At 40.7% G+C, this 23,460-nt stretch overlaps 1 protein-coding gene across 1 annotated transcript in view; it reads left to right on the top strand.

Moving 5' to 3' along the window:
* Window positions 1-23,460, top strand: part of LOC142442498 (cytosolic beta-glucosidase) — a 145,122-nt gene that overhangs the window by 51,030 nt on the left and 70,632 nt on the right. Inside the window, exons 3-4 of the mRNA XM_075543593.1 lie at window positions 1,400-2,196; window positions 3,505-3,628. Of these exons, the coding sequence (XP_075399708.1) occupies window positions 1,400-2,196; window positions 3,505-3,628 (921 nt within the window). The remainder of the gene's footprint in view (window positions 1-1,399; window positions 2,197-3,504; window positions 3,629-23,460) is intronic.

The following is a 23,460-nucleotide window of genomic DNA, read 5'->3' as shown; positions in this document are numbered from 1 at the left end:
TGCTTCTTTACCAAACATGATGTTGTTTCCCAGTGAAAGGTCTGTTTGATGAAGTGTGCAAGATAAGCCATGCAAAGTTTCACTCTCCTTCTTTGTAAGGAGCACTCTAGTTGTGTTTTCTCCAAGGAGGATTTGCTTTGGAGTCACCAAATATTCAACCCAAGCTCATTGCCATCGAGTTGATACTGACTCATCATGACCCTATAGGACAGGGTAGAACTGTCCTTATGAGTTTCCAAAATAGAGACTGTAATTCCTTAGGGAGAAGAAAGACTCGTCTTTAGAACTGCTGACTTTGCAGGTCAAAGCCCAACCTACAACTACTGCACCAGCAGGTCTCTTTCAGGTATTCGCAACATAGCCAGTATTCTTTGCCAACACCACATTTCTAATGTGTCCATTGTTCTCCGACGTCTCCTTTTCATTGTCAAGCTTTCAAATATACGCGAGGTGTTTGAAAAGTTAATGACTTGGGTTAGGTGCGCTTTAGTCCTCAGAGTGATGTAGTGGCTTTTTAAAAAAATTTCTTTAAAAAAAACATTTTATTAGGGGCTCATACAACTCTTATCACAGTCCATACATATACATACGTCAATTGTATAAAGCACATCCGTACATTCTTTGCCCTAATCATTTTCTTTTTTTTCCCTCCTCTTTTCTTTTTTACATTTTATTAGGGACTCATACAACTCTTATCACAATCCATACATATACATACATCAATTGTATAAAGCACATCCATACATTCCCTGCCCCAATCATTCTCAAGGCATTTGCTCTCCACTTAAGCCCTTTGCATCAGGTCCTCTTTTTCCCCCCCTCCCTCCCCACTCCCTCTCCCCCTCCCTCATGTGCCCTTGGTAATTTATATATTGTTATTTTGTCATATCTTGCCCTATCCGGAGTCCCCCTCCTCCCCCTTCTCTGCCGTCCATCTCCCAGGGAAGAGGTCACATGTGGATCCTTGTAATCAGTTCCCCCTTTCCAACCCACTCACCCTCCCCTCTCCCAGCATCGCCCCTCACACCCTTGGTCTTGAAGGTATCATCCACCCTGGATTCCCTGAGCCTCCAGCCCTCATATGTACCAGTGTACAGCCTCTGCCCTATCCAGCCCTGCAAGGTAGAATTCAGATCATGGTAGTTGTGGGGAGGAAGCATCCAGGATCTGGGGGAAAGCTGTGTTCTTCATCGGTACTACCTCGCACCCTGAGTGACCCATCTGCTCTCCTAAGGTCTTGGACCACAGCTTTCCAATGCAATACATGGTCTATTTTGTTGGAAGATTTGACCCTGATACTGAAAGTCATTTATGAAATGATTTCCTAATCTCATCCTCTTTAAACTGCGTTACCAATGTACAAAAAGTAAGTTTTCTTCTCGTGTGTGCTTTCTTCTAGGTGTGGACTACTACAACAAAATCATTGATGACTTGATAACCAATGGGATTACCCCCATTGTGACCCTTTACCACTTTGACTTGCCCCAGTCTTTAGAAGATCAAGGAGGGTGGCTGTCAGAAGCCATCATCGACTCTTTCGACAAATATGCCCAGTTCTGCTTCCGTACTTTTGGGGATCGAGTCAAACAGTGGCTCACCATCAATGAGCCCAACCTACTAGCTGCGTTTGCATACGATTCAGGTATATTTCCTCCAGGTGTGCCTCGCATTGGAACCGGAGGTTATCAGGCAGCTCATAATTTGATTAAGGCCCATGCCAGAACCTGGCATAGCTATGATTCTTTCTTCCGAAAAGAGCAGAAGGGCATGGTGTCCATGGCCTTGTTTGCTGGCTGGCTAGAACCGGCCGATCCCAATTCACTGGCTGATCAGGAAGCTGCACAAAGAGCCATCACCTTCCACTTGGATTACTTTGCTAAACCCATATTCATCGATGGTGATTACCCTGAAGTTGTCAAGTCCCGGGTGGCCGCTATGAGTCAAAGGCAAGGCTATCCCTCATCCAGGCTTCCAGAATTTACAGAAGAAGAAAAGAAAATGATCAAAGGCACTGCTGACTTCTTTGCTGTGCAGTATTATACATCTCGTGTAGTCAAGGACAAGGAGAACAAGGATGGAGCGCTGGGCCTTCTCCAGGATGCAGAAGTTGAATTTTTTCCAGATCCATCTTGGGAATGTGTAGAATGGGTCTACATCGTACCATGGGGGATCCGCAAACTACTGAAATACATCAAGGTAAATGTACTATTTGTTTCAGTCTATGGAAGGTGTCCTGGTGACATCGTGGTTACATGTTGGAATGCTAACTGCAAGGTCAACAGTTTAAAATCACCAGCTGCTCCTAGAGAGAAAGACGAGACTGTTACAGTCTTGGAAACTCACAGGTGTAGTTGTTTTCTGTCCTGTAGTGTCCCCATGTGTCGGCATCGACAGATGGCGGTGAGTTTGGGTTATCTACACCTCCACTGGTGGGAAGTTGGGAAGGTGGAGGCAGGAAGGCAGGCATATGTGTGTATATATATGGACTTGAAGCAAGAGTGGTTTTAACAAACAAGGCAGTAGCCTGCCTAGGAAGAGCGGATTAGGAGTTGAATGGTGGTTTGTGAAGACCAGCTGTGACTTTAAGTGGCTCTCTATGAGGTGTCTGAGACCATATATCTTCCTGAGAGCAGACAGCCTCATCTTTCTCCTGCCGATGAGCTTGAAGTATCAATCTTACAGGGGGCAGTCCAACACCTAACCCACAGTGCCCTCCCAACCGATCTACACCCAAACTCAACACACAACCCAGTAGCCATTGAGTTGATTCCAACACATGGTGTTGCTCCAGCTGTCAGAGCAAAACGGTGCTCCACATGGTTTTCAAGGGATGATTTGTCACAAGCCAATCACCAGACCATTCTTCCACGGTGCCTCTGAGTGGATTTAAGCCTCCAGCTTTAGGGTTAGCAACTGCATGTGTTAACAGCCTATGCCACCAGGGCTTCTTCCTAGCTGTCACAAATTAGACTTTGTTGGTGAAGTCCCTTGTGGCCAGCAGCTTAGCGATGATTTTTCACACTGGCTGCCTGGCTGTGGTAGTCATAAGACACACCGAGTGTTGAGACGGCTCGATTCTGTGTCAGCATCCGCTTTGCTGGATGGCATCGGAGCAGCAAAAATGACAATCTCAATGGTCAGTTGTCAGGACTCCTCTTGTCAGGGGATAGAGAAGGTAGCTGCTGGCAGGACCAAGGGGTTAAGGAGCAGTGACAATCAGCAGATGCTGATGGGAGAGAGAGATTTCTGACTTCTTATTATAATAAGAGTCATTTGACTGTCTTCATGGACATTTGCACAGTTTGGCTTCTCCATTGTCAGTCATAAAAGGTCAGTGCGTGGAAAATGAAGTTAATAGGGCCACTGCAATTTGATGAAAACTAGTTTGGGGCCGTAGCTGAGAGAAGATGGAAGGTTATGCACCTGATTTTATGGGCTTCTTGTTCTTTCTTTCTTTCTTTTTTTACATCTGTTTGGAATAAAACTTCTTCTCTCTTGTTCTAGGATACGTATAATAACCCTGTAATTTACATCACAGAGAATGGGTTTCCCCAGGGTGACCCCATGTCTCTTGAAGACACTCAGCGCTGGAAGTATTTGAGACAGACGATTCAGGAGCTGTTCAAAGGTACCATTTGAAATGATGAAAGATCAATTGTGCAAACTTAATATAATTTTCTTATGTGCCCATTTGCATTCAGCAAAGACCAATGATTTTGAAAGCTGAAATTCATGTAAATCAGTGTAAAGCAATGTAATTAGGAGAGAGGAGAAAAAGTATTTAGGAAAGAGGGAGGTGAGGATTTTTGGCCTAGCTTCAACCTCCAGAAATTTAATCAAGTAAAAAGCAACCGGCTTCAGCATTGCGTGGCTCCTGGGTGAAGGTGACATGAATAGAAGGAATGGCAGCTGTTGGGAGAGCGCATTAGTTATTACAAAAAGGTTAGCACTGACCAACTATCGCATGCTTATTTGCATATTTTAATATCCTAACTACCAAGAAATAAATGGACAGGAGTTTTAAAGACTCAAATTGAGCATTTGTGCGATAAACTTCAAAAATGACACATGTTTTCAATCAATGTAGGTTTCGTTTAAGCTGTAACCAAAGAGCCCAGTGAGACAGGATTTTTGTTATGTAGGATCTATGAATTATGTTTCAAGGCAAAATGATTTTTCTGGTGAATCTTTTACCCTCCTGGGATGTTTTTATTTTACTTGAAAATGAATATGGCAAATTGTTATTTGGTAGCACACATACTTCTAAATGTATGCTCTATTGGCACCAATGATGAAGAAATTGAAGATTTGTGCCAACTTTGGCAGGCTAAACTTGATCAAATATGTAATTATGATGTACTGATTGGAGCTCATTGGAATGGATAAGGGGAAAAATAAAGAAGCAGGGCCACTTGTTGGAAAACAAAGCCCTAGTAACAGAAATGACACTGGGTATGAATGTATATATAAAATCAGTAGTATAAAGGACTACTATTCATATGGATCTAGTCAGACGATGGAACATATATGGATATATATATGTATATTTATGATCAGTAGTATAAAGGGCTACTATTCATATAGATCTAGCCAGACGACGGAACATACAGGAATCAAGCCAACTGCATTGGTGGAAAGAGAATGGAGAAGTTCAGTGGCATCAGTCAGAAAAAGGGCAGGAGCTGGCAGCAGACACCATCAATTGTTCCTCTTCAAGTTGACATTGAAGCTGAAAGTAAATGAATATGGTAGATGCACCATCATTTCAGGAAGCAGCATATGATCAAGAACTGATGGTATTGAAGAAAGAAGTCCAAGCTACACTGAAGGAACTGGTGAAAAACTCCATTTCAGACATTGGCAGGATACTAGTTGAAATGCAACGTGGAAGAGCCCACTTGTCTATGTCAAGGAATTTTGAAGGCAGCTACGTGGCCAACTGACTAGAAGCGATCTTCATTTGTGCTCATTCCAAAGAAAGGTGATTCAACAAAATGTGTAAATCCTTGAACTCTGTCATTAATATCGGATGCAGGTAAACTTTTGCTGTCAATATTTTTAAAAGGGCTGCTACAGTACGTCAACAGGGAACTGCCAAAAATTCAAGCCAGATTGAATATAAACAAGCGGCCATCTAGCTCAGAAGCAACAAAGCCCACATGGAAGAAGCACACCAGCCTGTGCGATCGAGTGGTCCCGAAGGGATCAGTTATCAGGCATCAAAGAACAAAAATCATATCATTGGCTGCACACCTCCATGATAGGATCGCTGAAGACAAACGGGTGCATAAGCAAATGTGGCGAAGAAAGCTGATGGTGCCTGGCTATCAAAAGAGATAGTGTCTGGGGTCTTAAAGGCTTGAAGGTGAACAGCGGCCATCTAGCTCAGAAGCAAAAAAGCCCACATGGAAGAAGCACACCAGCCAGTGCGATCACGAGGTGCCAAAGGGACCAGGTATAAGGCATCATGCAAAAAAAGGATATATATATATATATGTATATATATGTGTGTGTATGTATATGTATATACATATATACCACATTGAATGAAGGGGGAAGAGCAGAATGGAGACCCAAGGCCCAAGTGTCGGCCAATGGAGAGCCCCTCATAGAGGGGTTTAGGAGAGGAGATGGGTTAATTAGGGTGTGAGGTAGTACCGATGAAGAACACAGCTTTCCCCCAGATCCTGGATGCTTCCTCCCCACAACTACCATGATCCGAATTCTACCTTGCAGGGCTGGATAGGGCAGAGGCTGTACACTGGTGCATATGGGGGCTGGAGGCACAGGGAATCCAGGGTTGATGATACCTTCAGGACCAAGGGTGTGAGGGGCGATGCTGGGAGAGTGGAGTGTGAGTGGGTTGGAAATGGGGAACTGATTACAGGGATCCGTATGTGACCTCCTCCCTGGGAGATGGCCGGCAGAGAAGAGGGGGAAGGGAGACTCCGGATAGGGCAAGATAAGACAAAATAACAATGTATAAATTACCAAGGGCACATGGGGGAGAGGGGAGCGGGTAGGGAGGGGAAAAAAAAAAGAGGACCTGATGCGAAGGGCTTAAGTGGAGAGCAAATGCTTTGAGAATGATTGGGGCAGGGAATGTGCAGATGTGCTTTATACAATTGATGTATGTAAATGTATGGATTGTATGAGAGTTGTATGAGCCCCTAATAAAATGTTTAAAAAAAATTCAAGCCAGATTATGAAAGGATATGGGAAAAGGATATTGCTGATGTCAAATGGATGCTGGCAGAAAGGCGAAAACAATAGAAAGATGTTCACTTCTATTTTAGTGACTATGTAAAGTCATTCCATTGCATGGACCATAACACAGTATGGATAGCATTGCAAATAATAGAAGTCTTAGAACACTTAATTGTGTTCATGCAAGACTTATACATAGACTAAGGGGCTACTGTGTGGTTCAAAATCACAAAGATATATGTGTGGGTTGTATGCCTTCAGCATACTTATGTACATACTCAATCACCATGCTGCAGATTTAGTAAGCAATCTGAGAAGCTGGGCTCTGTAGAAGCACACAGCATTGGAATTGGAGGGTAATTACTCAACCACTTGTAAGATGCAGGTGACACAATCTTGCTTGCTGAAAGCGAAGAAGACCCGAAGTACTTACTGATGAAACTCTAAGATAATAGCCTTCAGTATGGATCACATTTTAACAGCAACAGCAACAAAATCCTTAAAACTGGACCCACAAAAGATTGCATTTGTCAAGGATTTCATTTTACGTAGAATTACAGTCAACACCCATGGGAGTAGCAGTCACGAAATTAGAGAAAGTACTGCATTGGCCATATCTGCAGCATTATACCTCTTTAAAGTGTTCCCAAGCAAAGATGTCTCTTTGCAGACTAAGGTGGGTCACACCAAGGCTATGGTATGGTTCATCATTTCATATGCATGCAAAAGCTGCACAATGAATAAAGAAGATTGAAGAAGCATCAATGCATTTGAATTATGCTCTCAGTGAAACACGCAGAGAAACAAACAACAAGCAAAAACTCACTACCAGCCAGGCAATTCCATTCATAGTGATACCTTAGCAAAGAGTGGAACGTACTGCCCCCATGGGCTTACAAGACCGTAACTCTTAGAAAGAAAGTCTTTCTAAGACTTAGTAGAAAGTCTATTTGATGTACATATCATGACTGACAGAAGAATGAACGAATATTTCTTGAAAGATGGACGGCCAAATGATCCTTAAAAGACAGCATGGCAAGACTTCATCCCATGTAGTTTGTAATATGCCCTCAGAAGAGAGCATTCTGTGGAGAAAGGCATGCTTCATAAAGTACAGACGAGTTGACATCTTGCAGCAATGGACCCAAAGATTGTGAGGATGGTGCAGGACCAGGTAGTATTCACACCGTTGAATAAAGGGTCACTATAAAACAGAACCTACTCAAGGACATCTAAGAACAATGGGAACCACATGCGTTTCTAAACCAACCCATTTCTTCCCGTAGCTAGTGTACGGTTTTATTCCCAATCACGTGCTTGTTATATCGTTTTTGACAACGGTGCCTTCCCAAACCAAGGTATTTTCACGAGCACCAGGTTAATTTTTGATTGCAATATGTAAAACAATGAGCGTTGAACACTTTTGAAAATATCTAAGGGAAAGGGTGGTTGGAAAAGAAAGTGTAACGTTCATGTTCTTTATCTAAAAATATGGGACCTCTGGGAACTCTGGGTGTCGTTTCTAAATTTAATTCTCCTCTCCTGTGCAGGACTCCTACGGTAGCAGCACACTTCTATGCAACACAGCCATTACATTTAGAAAATTCCAACAGGCACACTGCTCTCTCATCGTTCTATTTAAAGCATAGTTGTTTTTGTTTGCTTTTTTCCAAATTGGAAGTGTATGAGTAGTTTTCTGGTTTCAAAAAAGATCGAATATCAATTGATGACAAACTTTGTTCTGGGTGTCTGTCAATTTCCCGAATGGTTGAAAATGTCGACTTGTAGTGCATTTGGAGTTCGTTCCACCGGGTCAGACTGTTACTCAAACTTTCTCTTTAGAGGTTCTGAAAAGATTGTGAGAGTGTAATACAAAAAAGGCCTGATTTGTGGCACATAGGGGAATGATTTTGCCATCATGACAATGCACCTGCTCACACAGCCATCTCAGTGTACCAGTTTTTGGCAATAGCAGCATGCCTCTCTTGCCCCATGTACCTGACTCACCTGACGTCCCTGTGACTTCTCTTTCCATGAATGAAAAGAGATGAGAAAGCACAACAACCTGACAACATAGAAGAGGTGAAGCAAAAAATGAGAGAGGTACTGTCAACCTTCCAAACAGATGAGTTTGAAAGATGTTTGCTAGAATGGAATTACAGATTTGACAAATGTATTAAATATAATGGAGGGTACTTTGAAGGTGATATGATTGCTTTGTAAAAAAAATGAAATACATAGCTTAGAAGAAAATCCATTTTGGGGGGTACCCCCTCATAATATGCCCCCTCATCAGAGATCTTTGATTCCCTCCAAACCCTCCAAACTTGGGTTAATTCAGTGATCTGCGCAGGCTTCATCCTCGGAGACAGGTAGGCCAGTTCCCAACAGGTCAGAAGGACTGATGAATCAAGGAAGCACAAATGATTTGCCCAAAATGGTTCTGAATATTGGGGCAAAGAAAGAAATGTAGAAATGGACTTTTGCCTTCCTTGGCTTAGAATTCTGTAGGGTAATAATCCTTTACGGCAATGTTTGCCATCGTTTCAAGTAGTTCATAGATTTCTTAACAATTATTGTTTTTATTGCTGGGAAATTTATATGACACCACAGTAGCCAAGTTAACACCTGCCCCAGCTCCATGTCTCCCTCAGTTACTTCAATTACCCTTATAATCCCCAGTGTTTGTTGCCAAACTTTTCATCATCAGTAACCGAAATGTAAAGCTTCCTCCTTGATGACTCTTGCGTTCCCTTTCTCTGCTGCCCCAGCAACCACTAAGAAACAGCGAGCTGTATGCATCTGACTATTCTAGATACTTCTTTTGAGTATAATCACAAATCCCTTCGGCTTACAGATATTCTTTAAAGTTGCTTCGTATTGGCTCAGAGAGAGCCATAACGGCTTCTATGACCTTGGGCAAAGCTTCGATAGACCATCTCACTGTGTCTCATTGGAGGAGAGGGGCTGAAGTTCCCAATCACTTTTCTGAGATTGCTCTGGGGCAGCACTGATGACCTCCTTGGCAAGGATTTTACTAGTAAGGAGTGCTCTGTGAGCTATTACGAATAACCCCAGTCCAGGGAAGACCTTTCTAGGAACTGCTGTAGGTGAGAGCCCCACCCAAACCCAGGGAGCCAGATGGAGGATGACTGCGCGAGTCCCACAAACCAAGCCTTCCTTTCAGCGTCACACATCCAGACAGGCACATAATGACACTATTGTTGGATCAAGGTTGTGTGCATGGAGGTCTTAAGAAACTCATCAGGTAAAATCCCACAGCAATTAATTGAGCAGTGAAAAGTGAGCTAATGTTTCTGCTTCCTTTTGGGAAAGGAGAAATAAAAAAGAGAGGGAAGTGTCATTTTAAAAGAAATTACCTAATGTCTTTGTATGCACCTTTAAAGAAGCTATCTCTGAGTTATTGTAGGCATTGATAGCAGTAAAGTCACATAATCAAGATGCTCTAACTTTGGAATAACACACATTGACTAATACTGCCTTAGTCTAAGATAAAAATACAACCAGAAGGATTTCTAGAAGCAATGATGGTGACGCTTTGGGTATGTTATTGGGAATAGTCAATCATGGCTGGGGACTGAAAATAGGATGAATTGTCAACGAGACTGGATTAGCACCATGCCAGCACAATGGGCCGAAACCTACCAATGATGGAGAACATGGCCCAGGAACGCGCAGCGTTTTATTCTGTTACACACAAGTCCTCATGAGTAGAAGTAAACTGGATGGTAATTCACCAACAAAACTCCCACTCTGTAATTTAGTCAGTGAATAGCCTTTATCAAATTGTTCAACACTTCTACCTCTCAGTGTGTTCATTTATAAAAATATCAGTACCATCTTTCTTGACAGGGCTGTTATAAAGATCCCACTTGATGAACTATTATATAAAACAAACAAACAAACAAAAACCTTAGTACATATTCTGGCACACAATAGGTCCTCAATCAACAATAACAATTATTATTGCTATCATTAAAAAGGTGCACCCTTACCTATCACCTCTAACTTATTTTCTTTGTTATTAAGAAATGTAATTCCAATGCTTGCTCATTTCCCCATCCACAACCCTCCTGAATGTTAGCTGAGAACTTTCCCACAGCTGCAAGTTGGGAAGAAGCTAGATGGGTGTTGTAACATTGGCCTTCTGGCTATTTACAGGCTGAATCCTGTGGAGGAGGAAATGGCAATGACCTCCCTCCATTCATAATTGCTATCACCCCAGAAGTTCCCCGATGAGGTGAAAAATCCAATCATTGGCAGCACAAACAGCTGTCAGGCAGCTGGGCAGCTGGAACTGCTCTACCACATGAGTTTATTTCGTAAATCTTGGAAGCAGGGACTCTTTAGAAGATAGCTAAGGTTTTATAAAATCAGGTGAATCTTTAGTGTATTCCTAAAATGCTCCACAGCCAGCAGTCAAGTTCATACCCGCATGACCATGCATGAACACGAATACCTCTGTGATCTCAAGGCCATGAAGAAGAGGTAAAGGAGGTGGTTTCCACTGGGCCATATTCTACCCTTGACCTACTTTCTTCTGAAAGAGCTTCTAAGCCAATGTCCAACCTGCCTCTCTGATCCCTGCATATCGCCAATGCAGTTGCCCTGCTATGATTGTCCTGAAAGACAATTCTTGCCACCTTCTTTCCAAGCCAGTCGTGTTGAGAGTAGATGACGAAGTTTGGGAGCTGAAGCCAGCAAAGACATGGGTTTGAAATGTGGTGCTGACACCAGAGCAATAATTTTGGGAAAATGCCAACGCAGTCCCATTTTTTTTGTTTTATTGGTCGAATCTATGAAATGAGGATGGAAACAGTACGTCCTACAAAGCAGCAAAGGATAAACAAGACCAAGCATATAAAGGCGAAACACAGAGCCTGGTATGCGATGAAATATTTTCTGATTTGGGCTTTTAAGGACGGGAACTGTGTGCATCCCTTCTCCACCCAGTTGCCATCAAACCAGTTCCAACTCCTGGCTCCTGTGTGTGAGTAGCGTTGAATGGACGGGGCGTGCAGTGCATGGTTTTTGAGTAGTGCATTGTGTGGCTTTTCCTCTGGTATCTTGTGGGGTTGGAGGGGGGAGGGTGGGCAGACACCAATTACTTATCTTTCAGGATGGAGTCAAGAACTTGGACAGTTACTCCAACTGCATCTCCAGCTCTGAGTGTTATACCTGTTACATTGTAGGTGTTTAGCACATGCGTTTTGAATTTGGTTTTGTCCACCAGAGAAGGGTTAGTCAAGGGGTAATGAGAAATAAATGGCAAAATCTCTTGGAATGGTTTTCTTGCCCCTAAGAAATAGACCCCACACAGGACCAAAAAAAAAGCAAAAAACAAAAAAAAAAAACTCCAACTAATATACAGCCTCTGGAAAGTTTCTCAGCCAGCCCAACTTTCCATCCAGATCCATGCCTGAGTTAGCACAGCGGTAGATGATTGCAGAGAAGGTTTGTTAATGACCAGCTTTAGGCTTTTAATGACAAAACCCCTCAGCAAGATGTCATCGAAGTTATTGAAGACTTCACTGGAAGCGTTGAAGCTGATGCGTTGTAACAGGAAGGTTATAAATCTTGCAGCTTGGGTATACCACCAAGACAAGATGCTGAGCACAGAATCACCCTGCTGTTGTCTGTCAGCGTTCTCCCCCCCCCCCCCTCCGCCCCCTTTCCCTGCTCCTTCCCATGGCGAGCCAGGAAAAGAGAAATACATCCATTTCCCCAACTTAGTGCAGACCTGGCAACCACCTGCCTATGTCAATTTCAGATCACAGAGGCCCATTTAACTGGGCAAAATGTGTTAAGCACCTGTGTTTTCCTAAATGTGCATAAAAAGTCCCAAGAATTAAAGAGCCGTCTCAAAGGTTAATACGCTGACCTTTTAGAACAACTAGCCAATTAAAAACTCGTTGCCAGCTCTGAATAGACACCCAAATACCTGGACATAGATTCCCACTCCAAATCTATTGCTTTATGGCTGCCGAAAGGAGACTTTTGTCCCTTGGTCCCCTGGAAGGCATTCATCTAATGACTCACGTGGAAGCCATATGAAATCTACTTGTCTGATGTTGTGTATGAGTGGAGTGGAAAAAGCTTCCTGTGGATGATTCCCAACAAAGGAAAGGCAGGATAAAGAAAAAGAAATGAAATTAGAATTCTGTGTCCAAGAATTATTTCTGTGTCAGTGAACGGAAAGGTTTGGAGTTTGAAAAATCCTGAAGAAAACTGGGGCAATAGTTGTGCCCCATCTACGAATGTACGCAGACAATCAAGGGTTACAAAATGAGCCGCACGTCAGACGACCTTTCTCCACTTCTTCCTGCTTACTTCTCCCACTTTCCTTGAGCAACGGGCGGAAGGGAAGAGCCACGGGACTTGGAAGGTGAAGACGGGCTTTTCACCCAGGTGTTCTGATGGCCTTTGAAAATCTCGCGATGAAGACTTTTTGTGTGTCCACTGCTTCCCCTGCCCAATGGCCTGGATCCTATTTGTTCTCCCGGCTAACTCAATGTAAATGAAAGGAGATGCTTGTGTATGCTTTTGAGAACCTTCAAATGTTAGATATGATTTTCATATTGGACATACCTACCTGGCCCGTTTGTTTAGGATAGCCATCATCCTAGAAAAAATACACAACTTGGACCTCAGTGACCCCTGTCACGAAAGGAAAGGCTTGGTGCTTATCATTCAGATGCTGCAAAAATCTACAAGCCTCAGATTTTTATTTTTGAATTTTCCCCTGCACATTTCTAAACATCTGTGAAACTATGATTAGTAGCAATCAGTTGTGAATATGGATTATGTCCATGCAATTATTTGTTCAAACCCAAACTCAATCAAGTCATTTATGACTCATAGTGACCTGGTAGGATGATATAGAATTGCCCCCGTGGATTTCCAAGTCTGTAACTCTTTACGGGAGTGGAAAGCCTGCTCTTCTTTCGAAGAGTGGATGGTGGTTTTGAACTTCTAACCTTTCGTTTAGCAGCTCATGCAAAACCCACTAAGCTGCCTAAGTTTCAGAACAATATACATGCAAATTGAAACACACCACATGCATTTTAATATGTGTATGCATTTATTGTTAATTTTCATGCACTATATACATAGGGTGATCCAGATGGGACATATTGAGTTGCTAAAAAGCATGTACTATTTAGCTGGTACATTCTCTTTGGAATCTATACTCTGGTGCACATACTTTAAGGAAGCAGGTGCCTTGGAATTGCCCTTGTGAGAAGCAGCTGAATCATAAATTAGAACTTGCCATTTGTAGAATTTTTATGGATGGTCTCATTTAAAATAGATATTTTAAAAATATCTAGCATGTTAATACCTATGTTGGTCCCTACCTAATACCTTTAATACTTAATACCTTTCCATGAGACATTCTCTTGACTTAATGTTTTTAAGTCATTTTATTGGGGCTCATAAAACTCTTATCACAATCCATATATCCATCCGTTGTGTCAAGCTCATTTGTACATTTGTTGCCATCATCATTTTATTTCTACTTGAATCCTTGGTATCAGCTCCTCATTCCCCCACTCCTCCTCACCCCCTCCCTCACAAATCCTTGATAATTTATAAATTATTATTATTATTTCATATCTTACACTGTCTGATGGCTCCCTTCACCCACTTTTCTGTTGTCCATCTCCCAGGGAGGGGGTTATATGTAGATCCTTGTGATGAGTTCCCCCTTTCTACCTGACCTTGACTTCTTTTAAATCTAGTTTCAATTGTTCTGAGGAGATAATTATTTATAGTACCCTTGTCCTGGCCTGGGTAATTTTGAAAAACAAAATTTTTGTTTGTTTGTTTATGACACCTATTCCAAAATTTACATGGTTATTTTTAGTCAAAAATGTTCTCCATGTCTGATGACAGCAGTTTTGTGTGATATAGTAAGAAACAGCTTGGTTTTATTTTCACAACTATAAAAGTAATCTATCACTAAACAATTGACTTGTCACAGAACTGAAGAAAAGTTATGTTTCCCAAATGAGGATGATATTGAACAGAATCTAGAAAAATGAGTTGAAGAAAGAGAAATCATTTGATAATGTTTTCTAAAACATGTTTAGTAGAGAAAAAGATAAGACTAATCAGGTCCCCTCCAAAACTGAAAACCCAAAAACCAAAATATCAAACTCACGGCCATAGAGTTGTAGAATTGCTCCCTTGAGTTTCCAAAACTATAATTCATTACAGGAGTAGAAAGCCCCATCTACCTCCCATTCAGGTGCTGAGAAAGTACAAAAAGCTTTGCCACTTTGCCAATAAGAAACAGCATGGTAAACGAAGAATGAGGTTGCCCAGAATGTCATTTTATTTTGATCTATAATCAACACCCTTGGAAGCAGTAGTCAAGAAGTCAAATGCCATACTGTATTTGGGAAATTAACTGCATGAGACCCCTTTAAAATGTTTAAGAGCAAAGATGTTGCTTTGAGGACTAAGGTAGGACTGGCCCTTGCCATGGTCTTTTGTGCATGTGAGAGCTGAATAATGAATAAGCCCACAGAAGAATTGCTTTATTTGAATGGTGGTGCTGGTGAAAAATGTTGCCTTTATAATGGATTGCCCAAAGAACAAATCTGTCTTAGAAGAAATACAGCCACGGTAGTCACTAGAGACGAGGATGGCAAGACTCTATCTCTTGCACTTTGGGCTCATGATATCAGGAGGCACCTGAAGAAGGACGTCATGTTTGGTATTGTAGAGAGTCAGCAAAAACAAACAAACAAACAAACAAACAAACAAAACACCACTGAAAAACCAAAAGGAAGGCCCTCAGTGAGATGGACTGACACGGTGGCAGCAACAATGGGCTAAAGCACAGCAATGGGTCTGAGGATGGTGCAGGAATGACCAGTACTTTCCTTTGCTAGTCAGAGCTGACTTCAGGGCACCTAACAACAACAACAACAACAAAACAGAGTGGTTCTGGAATTGTGGCCAGCAGGATTGCTCAGGTTTTCGTTAAGACTTAGGTAAAGTTGGCCTCAAGCAACTGCCTGCATTAGCTTTGACTTTCTGCATCTCCAAAACAACCCGAGGACTGCTTGGCCTATTAGTTACTTTAAAGGAGAAAACAACTGTTTGGAATAAGTTAATCAACTTCTTCATCTTAGTGATATTGGCTGGGGTTCACTGGGTAATTGTTACGAAAGATTCATCGGGAAAGCAGCGGACTCATGGGAAGAATTGGGTGAAGTAGATGGCCAGGTGTTAGTCATTCATTCTCCAAAAGCTTGACATGTGTTTTCTAGTGATTGGAACAGATTCCCCATTATAAATTAAGACCGACATTTTGCTTGGTAAATCAAGTACTTCTGAGTTTATTTAGAAGGGTTAGTTCAAATTGAATTTCTGGTATTTCAACCTCCAGGAGTGTTGCTCTCACTGGTTCTGTTGCTTTCTTCTCTATGGTATTAACATTATCTATTTTTAACTTTAATATTATTCATTCTTGGTCTATTACTCTAGACATGGGAAACGATAAATATTTTTTTCTGCCAACTTCCCTAGACTAATTATTGTGTGAACTACTGGTTAATTGCATCCTACATTATATTTTCAATAGCAAGTTTGACACCGTATAAATGAAAATCAGCAATATTTTGAATCAAAACATTGAAAAATGGTGCCAAAGTTGACTCATGGGCTTCCTACATGACTGCATCCCTGTCAAAACCAAGTACTTGTTGAATAAGACAATTGACTCAAATAGAGCCTGAGAGACATTTTGATTCTTGAAGACAATACCCATTGAAATCCTTGAAAGGAAGAAAAATGTTTCCAGAGCAAATAGAAGCTATTAAGAGGTATAGATGTGTAAAAGTATACATCCGGTTCATTCACCATATTTCTGAAGCATATAGTCCAACTGAAATAAAAGTCTGGAGTTTTGAACTGTAAACTTAACATTCCATAAATACTCACTAAGGCTGTTCTAGAAGATAAAGCCTAAATTGTTGGAAACCTGACTCACTCCTGGGAATTTCAATGATATATTTGATGTAAGGCACCAATGTGCACTTTGAATTTAAAAAAATAATCAGGTAGGTTTTACTAGTAGGAACACAATTTTTAAGTATTAATATTATATATCTGGGTATTTATTATCCTCCTTTGATATTAAACCTAGGTTTGGGGAATAATTTTTAAATATATTTGCTGAAGTTTTAACTTTCCTTGATATTCATCTTTCTGCATATCAGTCTCTTCATTTGAAAACTAAGAAAAAGTTGAGCCAGATGACCTTTTTAGGATTCTTCAACCTTAAGAATTCTATGACCCTTTAAATCTTCTTTCTGGACAGATATGTCATGGATCATATTTTATTAGAACTCTTCATAATTTCTTAGGCTATAAAATTAAGTCTCAGGAATTGTAATTAATGGTTTTTTTTTAGCTTTCTATATTCTTCTCAACAGCTTCTTAATTTGAAATTGGAACACCTTTCTTACCTGGGTATAAAATTAGACCTTGCTCTTCAATGATCTGTTTCTATTGATATTGATTCAGTTTCCTGGTACCATTTTCTTGACCTTCAAGTATACTGTTTTCTCTTCTACTCTTTCTTATTGAAGATGAATTTCACTATTCTCTGCTGGACAAAGTTGTCCCTTGGAGTTTATTGGATCAAATGGGTCACTTATGATTCAAGTTGAACAAAGTCACGGTGACAAGCAAAATAATCTCTCAGAGAGCAATTGAATGACCAAATCAGGGAAAAAGCGTTAGGGTGAAATCCCCAGCTCAGTAAGTTCACAGCAGTTACAACCACAAGCAGTGAAATCACCTTTCAAAATACAATCATGCTTCGTGCCCCCGAATCAATCAAGTTTTGAGACATTTAAGTGTGATTTTCAAACTTTGGCATAGATGCATAATTTAACTCAGCTAGGAAAGATGGTCACCTTAAATTTCCTCAAATTGAACCTGAGCGTGACATCTTGGTATCCAGACGAGATCCGGAATTAGAAGGAGGTTGGAGAGCCAGGGTTCAAGTTTGTAGCACTTGCAAAATTATCGTCTTGCCATAATTCTGGGAAAAGACTTCATATCTGAGAAATTTCTTTGTTTGCCTTTAGTACTTTTGAGCATGGAATTAATTCCAATTCTCAAGCTCAGCCACATTTCTTCCCTTATTTGTAAAATTCCCTTTTAGAGATCATCTTGCTCCAGAGATAAGTGAAATCTTATGGGTGGCAGAAGAAAAAGCATTTGAACACTCAATAATGTTAACTGGTGATATGAAGGAAGGTGAACAAGAGCCACATACAATTTAGGTGAAAGTGTTTATGAATTTAGGACTAAAATAAGAATATAGAGGGCAGATTATATAAAATCTTTTGATGAAATAACCTTTATACTTCCCCTCCTGTGAATAAGTGGAATCTATACATTTAATAGATTTAAACCCAATCCCCACATGCTTTGAAGTGACCATATGCATGTATCAGCAATCATCAAGCATGTACATTTTATCGTTCAAAATAAGTTGACACACACAGAAATTAGATCATCACACAAAACACAAGTAAAGACGTCTATTAAGTGTTTACTCTTATTTGTAAACCGCTTTGATATGTGGCCAAACCTATGTTAGCTTAGTCTTTTAAAGCATTTTTCTCAAAGTTGTTCAGAATGTGTTGATCCTTTGAACTAGTAGTGGGTCTTATATGAAAACAAAACAAAATAAAATTTTCATGGTCAAAGTTTGCTGCTTTCATGAATACAAGATAACAGTCTCAAGATGAGTCAGGAAAATGCTTCTACTCTTCTGGGAAGACATGCAGCTCGACCCATTGATGGGGCACGAGTTTTGTATAGAGAGGCAGCACATTTTATGAATATTTTTACCCAACAAGAATTTGCTTGTTTGGCACACTGAAAGAGCATGTTATTTAAAGACAGACCGTTCTGTGTTCAAAAATTGGCTCAATGCCCTTTAATGATGTTTAACCTTGAACCAGCTATTTGACATCTCTGAATATCAGTTCATCATCTGTGAAATTTTATTTTTGGTAAGGATTAATGATATGCTTCATATCCTAGCAAAACCTCTAGCGCATAAATCCCCCAAATGATAACCATCGCAGTGAATTCTTTGTTACCCAGCATCTATTAGCCAGGATTTTAGAAAACTGTGACTTCCTGCACAGTCATCAAGCACTGATAATTTATGCTTTTCTTGATGACCCTGAAATGCATTCTGAATAATTAGAGAAAGATTAAATTATAATCAGTTTAGTTTCAGCGTTAAGTATATTTTAATTTATTCTCATTCTTTAAAAATGTGTAATCCTTCCACATGTGGTAACAATTAACAAAAAATATTTGATTAGATCGAGGACTCCATTTCCTGACTATGTGACTAATATTTAATTGTGTGTTGTCGGGCCCCCAACTCTTCCCTATGAGTAAAGTGGACATTGGCTGAAAAGATTCACCTCATACTGGTCTTAAGTCATTGTCTGTTGGGGACTCTGAGCTGAATCTTTCAATAGCCTTGAACAGCAACCCCGGAGTTTTTACAAAGCCCCTTTACATTTTATTTTACGTTCAAAGTCATCGTGCTGTCTTTCCTGCGGACTTTGAGTAGATGGATAGCTAAGTCATCCAGCTCTGAGCGTTGGCTGTTCTTTTCCTATGGATTCTAGAGATGGAATCTCAACTGACATTAGTAGTCATTCTATTTTAGTGTTTCATCAACTTTTATTCTTCTTATCCAATCATGGTTCAGGCTTGTTTTCACTAGACTTTTTAGGCTAGATAGCCTTGTGGATGAAAAATTCACCATGCAGGTTATTGTTTCTGTGGTCCTTTTATGAACTTTCCACATTTCCCCCATCATTATTCTTTGCCACCTCCCCAAGTCTCACCCCATAGAAATGTTGTAGGCTACTTAGAGGTCGCTAAATAATGGATCTTCAATAAAAATAAAGGGCTTCAAAAAGTAACCGGCTTGATTGTTCCTTTGTGATCTCCATTATCCAGGTACATTTCCAGGCAGAAGAGATTGATTAGACCTGAAACCAAACTCACTGCCATCCAGTTAAATCTGACCCATAACAACCATACAGGACAGGGTAGAACTGCTCCTGTGGGTTTCCAAGACTGTAACTCTCTATGGGAGCAGAATGCCTTATCTTTCTCTCTAGGAGCATCTGGTACAGATCTCAGGGCAAGGAGTGGTTTGAATGGTCAGCATCAGATCACTGTCATACTCTGCATTTGGCCTTTCCTTAAATCCCTGCCCGATTCTAAAATCCCACATTACAACGTTATAAATCTTCTCTTCCATGTTGGCATTCATATCCCTTCACTGTTTCCAATACTTACTTAATGAGTAGAAGTAGCATTAGAAGGACTCTCTTTGATTCCTTTCAAATGAGGGTAAGACCACTAAGTGAATTCACTGATGAAGGGCTAATTTGCTCTCCTAGTTCTGTCAAGTCTTGACCTTGGACTGGAGGCCTTTGGAGCTTAGAAGTCTGAGTAGATTCTAGGTGTGATATGAGAGCCGACCTTCAGAGGCATGATTTAAGAGCTAGAACTTGCTGAGTGGCTAGCCTTGTTAAAACAAGTTGTCTGTCACAGCTCCTGTGTATAATTTCTTTGCAAAGTGCTTTTCCCCTTGTTATATAAACATATGTTAAAACCAACAACTCAATGCTTCAGCTCTCACCATTATTCTATTACAGCAAACCTCTGGCTTTTTACTGCTGCAAGCAGGTTTTAGATTTGAGAAACTGTATTTACTTTAGATGACTGTTTAGAATCTCCTGGGAACCATGCTTTTGAACCCAGGGTGTTCAAATGGTCACTTGCAATTTTTAATTTTTATTATTGAATTGGCATCTTTAACGAAATATGACATTTTTATAAGTAAAATACAAGCTTACCTGGCAGAACAAATGAAGTTATGCTAATGTAAAAATGTTAAAACCTTAAGAACATTCAGAATATTGAAGTTAAAATACGTTCATGAGCTTGTCCCACTAATGTATTATTTAGTCATGGAAATGCCGTATGAAATATGGGTGCTGGGCCATAGTCGAAAGACCTTTTTTTTTGTTTTGTTTTTTTTAGTCGAAAGACCTTTAAATGATGTTTCTTCCTTTCTAACTTTCTACATTTTCAATGACAAATTCTTTTTTTAAAAAAAATAATTTTAACAATTTATTAGGGGCTCATACAATTCTTATCACAGCAATGACAAATTCTTTTATAGATACGTGTAACTGCATTCAACTTAAATAAGTTATTGCTTTACTTTTAGGTAAGGTGAGATTTGCTTGTTTCAAAACATCTTTTGGTGTTTTTACTGAAATATTCTTCTTCCCATCCCCCAGTTAACACAAAGACTGCAAAATCGTGTTATTCCACGTAAGGGTAGGAGAGCGAGTTAAGAAATTCTAATTTGGATCTGTTCCTGAAGAGGAGCCATTCTATTGCTTTCAGATGGAAAACAAAGCCAAACACAAAACAAAACCCTCAAAGTCACTGATATCAAGTCGATTCCAACTTCTAGAGACTTTATAGGCCAAGGTAGAACTGCACTTTTGGGTTTCTTAGACAGTAATTTGATGTAAAAGTTGAGGTCAAAACCTCCTCTTTCTTCTATGGAGCAGTTGGTGGTTTGGAATTATGACCTTGAGCTTGGCGGTCTCATGTGTAGCCACTACGCCACCAGAGTTCCTGATTTCAAATACTTGCTATGAAATACCAACAAGTGGATCAGGACCAGGGAGAACACAAAATAAATGCAATGATTTTTTTTTTCAACCACTAATTGTTGGCAATAAGTTTGAAAACTGGCTCCTAGTGTCCTGGAAGCCAAGTCCAAGGCAATTCACCACGAGTTGCACTATTGCTGTACAGCGGAAGGAGTTTTCAATATCAGTTTTCACATTGTGCTCTCCCATGCATGGGCTTTCGTGGAGAGATCTTTGGGGACCCTCTTAGTTGGCATGGGAAGAAGTTGAGAAAAGGGGGTTCCAGGCCACCTCTGCTTTTATTGATTATATAATGTAGGAATCCACAAGCATGTTCATTTGAATGGAAGACTGTTTTGGGGGTGGGGGGAAAGTAGAGAGAGAACCCGGAAAGATGATGAATAATAAGGATGTCATTAACAAAGAGGAAGAAACAGGTTTGCTCCTTTGAAGCATAATTTCACTTAAAAATGAGTTATTTCAAACACACAGATAAGCGCAGGTTTCCTTCTGTACTGCTGACCTACCCGGGCCAGTCGTAACTCCCCCTTCATTTTGCTGTTGTCATCAGTGGTGTAATATCAGTGTGTCTATCTTCAACATTCAGTTGTGAGGGTGGCCGATGGGCCAGGACTGGGCAGTGTTGAGTTCTGTTGTACACAGGGACAGGGTCTCTCTGAGTTAGCACTGACTCAGTGCCATCTAACAGCTATGACAACACCTCCTTCTGACAGGGGAGCAGACTCCCTGCGTTCAGCAGTCCTGGTTTCAACTATTAGAGTCCTTCCTGCTGTGTCCCTTTTCACTTTTAGAAACAGTGTTGCAATGGACATCCGGCTAGCTTGTGTTTTTCATAGGGGCTTCTTCTATCGGGGTTTATAAAATAGCTCTGCTGTTAGCCCAAATGGTGCCTTTGAATCCACTACAAACTGGGGTTCCTTTCCTTAACAAACTGATTGGTCATTTTCTGGAAAATTGTTGCAATGACTACAAATCTAAAATGAATTTATACCAAAAGCACCTTCTAGAGTTGTGAAAATATAACTTGTACAATCATAAGCATCAGTTTTATTTTTTAATCATTTTATTGGGGACTCATACAATTCTTATCACAATCCATCCATGCATCCATTGTGTCAAGAACATATATACATTTGTTACCATCATCATTTTATTAAACATTTGCCTTCTACTTGAGCCCTTAATATCTGCTGCTCATTTCCCCCTCCTTCCCCACTCCCCTCTACCTCATTAAACCTTCATCATTCATAAATTATTATTATTTTGTCATATGTCACACTGTCTGAAGTCTACCCCCTGCCTTCTTCTCTGCTGTCCCTCCCCCAGGGAGGAGGCTATGCATAGATTCTTGTAATCAGTTCTCCCTTTCTACCCCACATTCTCTCCACCCTCCAGGCATCACCACTCTCATCACTGGTCCTGGAGGAGTCATCTGTCCTGGATTCCCTGTGTTTCCAGCTGCTACCTGTGGCTATGTACATTGTCTGGTCTAGCCAGATTTGTAAGGTAGAATTGGGATCATGATAGTGGGGAAGGGAGGAAGCATTTAAGAACTAGAGGAAAGTTATATGTTTCATCGTTGCTACACTGCATCCTGACGGGCTCATCTCCTCCTCCTCCTTTCAGTAAGGGGGTGTCCAGTTGGCTACCGATGGGCTTCAAGTCTTCACTCTGCTCTCACCCACATTTACAATGATATGATTTTTTTCATTCCTTGATGCTTGATACATGATCCCTTTGACAGCTCGTGATCACATAGGCTGATATGTTTCTTCCCTGTGGGCTCTGTTGCTTCTGAACTAGATGGCCACTTATTTATCTTTGAGCCTTTATTTATTTATTCATCTATTTATTTATTTAGTTTTATTTAAAAAGTGGTAAAAAGAGTTTATTAGCTAGCCCAAGCTAGGGCTTCCTCCCTCTGCTGCCCGGCGTAGAGGAGATGCAGCATCCAAAGGGAATCGGTCTATCTCGAGCCTTTAAGACTCCAGATGCTATATCTTTTGATAGCTGGCCACCGTCAGCTATCTTCACCACATTTGCTTATGCACATGTTTGTCTTCATTGATCGTATCAGGGAGATGGGCACCCACTGATATGATTTCCTTGTTCTTTGATGCTTGACACCTGATCCCTTCGACAGCTCGTGGTCATACAGGCTGATATGTTTCTTCCCTGTGGGCTTTATTGCTTCTGAGCTAGATGACCACTTATTTATCTTTGAGCCTTTAAGACAAGACCCCAGTTGCTATATCTTTTGAAAACTGGCCACTGTCAGCTTTCTTCACCACATTTGCTTATGCACACATTTTTCTTGAGCAATCGTGTGGGGAAGGTCAAGCATCAGTTTTATATATAAGGGATGCCACACCATGCTTATCTTGATTTTCATTTATGTAAATTTTCAGCAAAGAAACACACTGATGTAGTTATTGAAAAATGTTCCTCACTTGCCTTCCCTGTGTCCAGGTTCCTA

The sequence above is a fragment of the Tenrec ecaudatus genome, chromosome 3 (genome assembly GCF_050624435.1).
Source record: "Tenrec ecaudatus isolate mTenEca1 chromosome 3, mTenEca1.hap1, whole genome shotgun sequence".
NCBI classification, from domain to species: domain Eukaryota; kingdom Metazoa; phylum Chordata; class Mammalia; order Afrosoricida; family Tenrecidae; genus Tenrec; species Tenrec ecaudatus.
This window is presented reverse-complemented; position numbering and strand designations above follow the sequence as displayed.